General features: G+C 33.1%; 1 protein-coding gene across 1 annotated transcript; it reads right to left on the bottom strand.

Annotated features, from left to right (window-relative positions):
* Window positions 1-962: 962 nt before the first annotated feature.
* On the bottom strand, window positions 963-7,618 carry LOC134256508 (uncharacterized). Its single transcript, XM_062739145.1, has 5 exons — window positions 7,430-7,618; window positions 4,351-4,836; window positions 2,036-2,102; window positions 1,467-1,846; window positions 963-1,155 (listed from the first exon to the last, which is right to left on the bottom strand). Exons 1-5 carry the CDS (start codon window positions 7,580-7,582, stop codon window positions 1,072-1,074), a joined length of 1,170 nt encoding a protein of 389 aa, XP_062595129.1. The 5' UTR covers window positions 7,583-7,618; the 3' UTR covers window positions 963-1,071.
* Between the last annotated feature and the right edge of the window lie 353 nt (window positions 7,619-7,971).

The following is a 7,971-nucleotide window of genomic DNA, read 5'->3' on the forward strand; positions in this document are numbered from 1 at the left end:
TTATACATCAAATATGACTCTTATTTTTACCAAGCATGCGAGAAATTGTAATACCACGCTTTTTCTCAAGATCAATTCCAAAAACTGAATAAAATTTCCAAGATGCTTTGAAAACATTTTCAGTAGCTAAAATGTCAAGACTAATTCCCAGCGCTGATGGATGAATAACTGAAAAATCTGTTGTAGAAGTATATTTGGAGGACTGTTTTTCCCCATTATTGATCCCCGAGGTGTTCCCACCGAAATATCAACCGTTTGTAATCCAATTAGTCCTAGAAGTTTATTAAATTTTTGCACCTTAGCCGTGCCATTAATTATACTTTCATTATGCTAGTCGTTCCTCGGTGGTTAAAGATTCTTCGTCTAATGAATTTATAAACTGTTTAGCAATCACAGTTGGGACGAGCTGGAAGAGTTTCGACGGAAGGCGTTGAAGATGAGCTAAAGAAGAGTGTCGCTTCTCCCCCCGTCACCTAAGTGTTAATCGTGTTAGTGTAATTTTTGTTGTGAGAAACGCTGAGAAACCATCGCGTAAACAAAAGATACTAGTACTAGAAGCCCGTACGTGTATTGATATATTGGTAACGAATGGCACGAGTTGGAAAATGATGTGCCTTCTGTTGTCGACTTTCATTGATTACAATTGTCTGAGAGTTGCTGTACAATAGAAACTTAATTTGTTTTATGACGACCAAATTTAAGTTACGGCCGAAGATGCGGGTCTATAAATATGAGAGTGAAAAATTGTTACTTCATTTCTACATTTGTAATAGGGACTGGTTTCTGTATTTTCTTGTACATTTGTAAGGTTTAGAGGGATTGGTTTCAAGTTGTCATGAAAATAATTATGTATTTTCCAAAATTTTATTCAAAGTTGAAACTCTGCCAACTTAATAAACCAACTGATTAACAATAATTAAAACTGCTTCATATATGTATCCTATTCTTTAGAATAAAAAAAATCATGCTTTGTAAAATTTATTGATGAACATACATTTTGTTACATTTTCAGGTCCCAACACAATGTTTAAGGAAAAGTCTTAAGTTGACTCATAAAATATTGTAGATGCTTTACTTTACAATTACTGGCACAGTAAATCCATAATGTCGAGACATGGCGGAGAATGCATCGTCCGTCAGGAAAATGCGAAAGGCCTGTTAAGAAAAAAAAAGTACTCAGTTTCGAGAGAGGATGGTTCCAAATAAGTTCTTTGTAAATAGTTAATACATGGTTTATGTACAGGTTAAAAAATACATTTAACTGTAAATTTTTTAATCAGTCCCCGCCATAATATTATTAATAGGGCTGAAATACCGCCGACTATGTGTACAACAACAAAATCAATTAGTCTTAATTTGTTCCCTGCATTAATGTATATAGGTAAAGTTTGATACATTTGTAACTATTGCATTTAATTTTAAAAAAAAGTAATGAACTGTTTACAATATTGAATAAAAATACATACTGCGTTGTTTTTTAGATAATCTTCTTGGGTATCGAAAACATCGAAACCCTTGACCATCACGTGATCAAATATGTATCCAACCGCTGAACTGGTCTTGGAACAGACACCTATGTCGGGTTTCCGGACCAAGGCGTTTCCGCAGCAGTAAGAGCAATCAGCTTCCCTGTGCTTGAAAGAATCGGATACTGGATCTTTGTATCCGAAGTCTCGTAAGACTTCCAAGTTCCCAGAAAATTGTGATGCGATACTCCCCTTGGTTATGGCGGGACTGGCGTTTAGATCGCCCAGTATGATAACTTTAGGTACGTTCTGTAGTCTCGTATATAAGGCTTCAAACTCAAAGAAGTTCTTCTTTTCATAACTTTTGAATGTGTTTCCAACTTTATTTATAAAATAAGAATAAATTAGTACTTTTGCAATGCTTGATTGATGGTTTTGTTTTATCTTTTGTTTTTTTTTTAATTCAGTCGTGGATGACTTAGAAAACAAACAATATTTCATGATTTACAGTTTGATTTTCATCAGACTGCGCGATTTATCATTAGAATTTAATACGATATTCTACAAACCTTCAACATATTCGTCACCAAATTTCTCCGTTAAGTGTGTGCAGACGACCCGCCCAATATGATGAACCTGTAAAAGATATTTGATCGGAGAAGATGTTACTCGATTTTGCTTCCATTTGATTTGCTGTTAAAGCTCATAAAAACCTTGCATATTTTCTTTAAGAAGTTCAAGGTTAACTTTGAAAATAAATGTATTGATAATGATTTTGACTTGCTAGCAGTTTCTGATATCTTGTTTTGAGACACTCTTTTATCTTATTAGTATGTGATTTAATTGAGCAAAAATCCCTAGAGGTTTCAAGTCTATTGAATAATATTATCATAAAGTAAGTGTAGTGAAACATATGGATATAACGAACAGTATTCAAGATCAGAAGTTTATAAAACAATACAAAATAGAAGCAGAGCAAACACGAACCTCCAAAACATCGGAGGTGGGATCAGGTGCAATGGAGGAGTGAGCATCCCCTGCCGACCGGTCACAACCGCCGTGTGCCCCTTTTCTTGATCGGGAAATAACGGAAAAATCCGTCGAAAATTCAGTGTATAAATGAAAAACGTCAGTCAGCAATGATAAATTGTATTTGCTGACAAGGTCATTGTATCGACCACAGAACTTACGAAATGGTGACTTTAAACGAGACTGCTGAAATTACTGTTTCATTACTTTGTTTGTCAATAATTTACCTAATTTAAAAAAATGTTCATACGTAGAGCATGCTCTTGCGCATCGAATAACTGAGAGATATAAACCCCGTATGCAGGTGATGAAGGTATATTGCTGCATAAGTAATGGAAGTTGACAATTGAAAAGTTAAAGTCATCACATTTATCATAGAGCTTTTCAAGTAAAATATCCAAATACGAAACAGATGTGTCAGACTCTGTGGTGTCTTTTATCTCAAGCTCACCAGAATATATCATATGGACATAAGAATGGAAATTATCATTGTTAATTGACAATACGTCGTCCATATATGTAAATGTCGGGTTGAAAGCCACAGCAAGTGTTTTCTTCTTTTCATGCATAAGATTTTGCACTAATTCTGCTTCATATGAGTAAAAAAGATAGTAAAAAAATTAGGGAAAAAACAGTACAAAAAAGAACCTGCAATAACAAATAGTTATCAATCTAAAAAAAAATCTATAAAAAATGCAAATTTACAAACAGGGCATAAATACAGAGCCCTGGAAATTCTATTGGTGGTTCAGGTGCCTAGGAGGAGTTAGCATCCCCATTTGACCATTCACACCCACCGTGAGCCCTATGTATCGATTAGATAGACGAAATTACGTCAACGCCTAGAATATTTCAAATGCAAAAGGAAAGTTACACTAGAAGAAATTCACAGAATTAAAACCGAAGGCTTAAGAAAGGGTATGGACATGTCAGCCAAAATCCGACCAATCTAGGGTTTATCTTTTTCGCATGAATGACTACAGTTTCAATCTAAAATGAGAATCATAATAACCAAATAAGAGCACTTCGAATCTTTAGTTTAAATCTTTCTTACCCGAAAATAATTTACCATTTTATACTTTTTTAATCAATAATTGACTTTTGTACCATAATCAGCTTTGAGATTCAATGTCAGATATTTTCATATATATATATATATAAACTTTAGTGTAATATTTAATCTGTATTGCTATTTCTCAATATAAAACCTACTGAAATACCATTTAAACCTTAGTTTCTTTAGAAATTCATTTTAATATTTTTAGTAGAAGAGAGAATGTTATGATCAATACTAAATTCGTTTGTTCTTATTTATTATATTATATAAATAATTATTTCCCAAATTTATTTGTGCAAGGTATATCATCCTATTATTTTCAGAGATAGTATTAACCATAAATAAGTTGAATGTAAATGTTTCAGAATTCATTGAATATTAATCAGAGGAAATTTTCAATAAATTTCCCATATCATAATTGATCAATTTGAATAGCAACAACGCGTTTACACTTGCAGACAAAATTGACAAAATATAAATACACAAGCAATCTTAATATTTTTGCCGTAATCGCATAAACAGCTATTAACAGCGTCAAAACTCTGCTCGTCGAGCGGAAAGATCGAACTCAACCATGGAATGGTATGTGCTAATTATTCCCGAAAAATATTCACAAATAAAATTGTTTTGTATTAACGTTCTTTACTATATGAAACAGAAAAATCAACAGGTCATTATTCGCTTTCAGCGGTCGTTATTAAAAAATAAGTACGTTTTGAGTGTTACCGGATTTCACAAAGTTATATAATATATTAAAATGCTCCATTCTACTTAGGTAATAAAAATGCTTCGTTCTACCTCTACATCAAGGTAACCACGCTGCACGATCTCTGAGGACTTTTCCCTTCCTGCCTTATCAAAGGTTTTGATTGGATGGTATAGGCCGCGTTGGTGATTGAGCAGACTGTATTTACTGAGGAGAAGTAACCCTGTTGGGTTGAAGGCGTAGGTTGATTTTGTACACTCTTCGAAGTTATCCTCCTCAGTGCCTTGGAATATACAACCAAGACACGTCTCCGACATTACTTGCAAGATATTTTTTATTTTGCAGATATCTTCGATGCATTTGAAAATTTTGGTTCTTTCAGATGAGTAGTGGCATTCTTTAAACTCACACTCGTTGATTGATTTTAATATAATGGCATCTTGTTCATCACAGGGTGGATGGAGTTTCTGGGAGGCATTGAAATGTCCAGTGCTATCGTGCAAAAAGCTGTAGGAATATTGAAAGTTGAATGCAGTCTTCCTTACAATGGCTTCTAGATCCCTTGCATACCATACGCCCTAAAGGAATCATTAAACAATTAACTGTAAAAAAGTTTAATAATGCAATTGTTTTAAGGGTGTGAAATATATCACGCATTTGCAAGGATTAAGTCATGTTAACCTTTGTAATAATTTCACCATCTTGCTATGATATGAGTATATTTTTTTTTCTTCAAACTAATTCATATGACGTATTAAACTAGACAATTTTGAAGATGTACAATTGATTGGTCTTTATAGTCTTCAATGCTAGTTAGCTTTCAGTCAAATTCATTGGACAAATTGAATTTAATGTTACCTGACAAAAATCCACAGTTCATACTATAACCTTTTAGCTCATCTGAGAAAAGGCTTAAGTTGATGTCATTAACTTTTCACATTTTCATCTTCCTCCTCAAATTCACTAAACCAATTTTTAAAAACATTATTGGGTGAAGGGGATCATTTGTTCATATGAAGGGCCACGTACTCTTTCAAGGGGAGATATTTTTTTTTAAAAAGTGAAAACTTTATGGCATCTTTTAAAAAGATTTTCTCTCGAGAAATTGAAATTTTCTCCAAAGCTTTATTACATGGTATAGATTGAAGTTTGTTCAAATTGTCATGTTGTAAATTTTGAATTGTTTTTACTGGCACCCGGTAAATTCAAAATTTACAATATGTCAAAATTACAACCCCCGGGATAGGTTGGGGCCACATACTTCATATTGAATCATTTTCTCAAGAAGAGCAAAGCCATAATGGGTAATATATATTTTTTGTAATGATTCATTGTATTTTTTATACTCTTTTAAACAAGAGGCACAGGGGTCACATCGCTCACATGAGCACAATGGCTAGGAAAAAAAAACCAGTTTAGTATTAAAAATCTTAAATGTGGTCCCGACGTACACCTGAAAGAAAGATGGAGGGGGGTCATAATTTGAGCAAAATTCCATTTACACCACCTGAAAATGCTCTCACATCAATTTGACAAATCTTAGCTTTGCTGTTCTTGAGAAGAAGATTTTTTAAATATAGTTTTCATATATATTCTTATGTTATTCTTTGATCGTCCATTGTGGTCCCACCCTACCCCTGGGGGTCATGATTTGAACAAACTTAAAACTACACTAGCTGACAATGATTCCACATGAGTTTCATCTTTTCTGGCCCACTGGTTTGTCAGAAGAAAAATTTTCAATGATTCTATTTAATTTTCGCTTTATCATACTTATCTCCCTTGGAGGAGGTTTTGGCCCTTCATTTGAACAAACTTGAATTCCTTCACCCAAGGATCTGTGAGAAGTTTGGTTAAAATTGGTCCCGTAGTTTTGGAGAAGGTTTTACAAAGTTAACGACTACACGACGACACCAAGGTGAGCTTAAAACATGAGGGAGAGATCGAGAGGGTATCTGAATCAACTAGATAAATTCTTCAATGACTTTTAACACTTTATTAGGATTACTTTTTTGTTTTGACTTATTTGTTGTGATTGTTTCGTAGCAAGTTATAACTAAATGTAGGAAAGCTATTGAAAACCTGTTGTTTGGCTTACTTTTCTGATAAAAATGGTATTTAGTCCTATTTTAACTGTGGTTTTTGATTAACAAATTGTAGTTTAACGTCCAGTACAGTTGTGATTTCTAAAGTAAATATTCTTTTTGTTGTTATAACTTAATTCTCATATAAAAGTTATTACGTAAATCTTATATGTAACTTTCAGTTTGCATGATGATTGACAAACTGACAATCACTACTATGTATTTCATTTTGTCGTTAGTAATAAATTCAAGGACTATTTTCTGAAACTATACGTTGTCTTCATCTTTCACACCACTTTTTGTAAATAAACTTGTCATAACAAATTCAAAATAAAGTGTTCAAAGTTAATTCATCAGAACTTTTGTCAAAACATATAAGAAATAAGTCAAAACACATAAGAAATAAGGCAAAACACATAAGGAATAAGTCAATATCTCTCAAGGGAGTCCGTAATTAACAGATGAAAATATTTTAGTAATCACATCAGTTTTGTAAGTTTAACTACAAAACTACAATTAATCGTTCTCAATAGCTTACCTACACTTAGTTAGAAGTAACAAAAAAAGTCTCAAAACAAATAAGTCAAAACAAAAAAGTTATAACAAATAAGTCATAACAAGTAAGTCAATGTCCCTCCAGGGCTTCCGTACTTTATCCCTCAGTAAATTTTTCTTATTCGTTATTTTTCTTCGTTACTTTATTAATGTCATTTCATTATAATAATTTTTTGGTAATATTAATGTAATTAATGTAATGTAATTAATTCTTTGGGTTATGATTCGATTTCTTCAAATCATGACTTGTGTTAGGGTGGGACCACTTTTGGTAATCATACTTTATATAATAACATAAGGAATATTTCTTTCATTGGTTGAAAATATTCTTCTCAAGAACATAGAAGTCATCATGCATAACTCATAGTTTTGTGCCAGTCATCATTCAGAGTTAGGCTGGGGCTATATTTATTCTTCATAGTCTTGTTATATTAAACTTTCAAGTACTGATTCCTGCTTATCTCTAACTAAAGTGTTCAGGTGAGCAATGTGGTCGATGGACCTTTTGTTTACTTTATTATGACTTCTGTACCTGCAGGCACAACACTTCTGAATCCTCATTTTCCTCCATTGTCCTGATCTGAGCATCCCGTCGATTAGTATACGAACAGGAAGTTGGGTGACGCGTTTTGAGGTTACCGGGAGGGCAGACGGAAGGTGAAAGGTCACAGTTGTAGGTAGACATGTAAACGACTGATTGTCGGCCCGCCTCAAATTCTTCTGCATCATTTTTGATTCCTTTGATCGTTTTAAAATTATCACACAATAAGACATCAGTATCACTGTTATTCTTAGGTGAAAAAACATTTTTTACACTGAAAACAAAAAGAAATATTACCGACATTTTCATTGTTTAATTTCGTCAATACTGGACAACTGTGGGTTGTTAACTGGACATTAGGTTTGATATTGAATAAGGAATATTTCATTTCATTGGTTGAGTATAAGCCTATACAATTCCGTGTAGTATGCGTAAGAACTACGTGATAAATTGACGTTATACATACAGAACTCCTAGGCTTTCATATTTTATATATACTCGTAAATTACCTGTAACAACGCATTAAAGAAAGT

The sequence above is a fragment of the Saccostrea cucullata genome, unplaced genomic scaffold (assembly GCF_032062105.1).
Source record: "Saccostrea cucullata isolate Sc308-1 unplaced genomic scaffold, CSIRO_AGI_Scuc_v1 ctg90, whole genome shotgun sequence".
Classification (NCBI taxonomy): domain Eukaryota; kingdom Metazoa; phylum Mollusca; class Bivalvia; order Ostreida; family Ostreidae; genus Saccostrea; species Saccostrea cuccullata.

Bases quoted from the DNA above. Each gene is read 5' to 3' on its own strand.
- LOC134256508 (XM_062739145.1), bottom strand. From the start codon at position 7,582: ATGTCTACCTACAACTGTGACCTTTCACCTTCCGTCTGCCCTCCCGGT. The intron at 4,837-7,429 runs GTACAGAAGTCA...TGATTCCTTTAG, and splicing joins CAGAAGTGTTGTGCCTGCAG to GGCGTATGGTATGCAAGGGA. The intron at 2,103-4,350 runs GTAGAACGAAGC...TATCTTTTACAG, and splicing joins GTGGTTACCTTGATGTAGAG to GTTCATCATATTGGGCGGGT.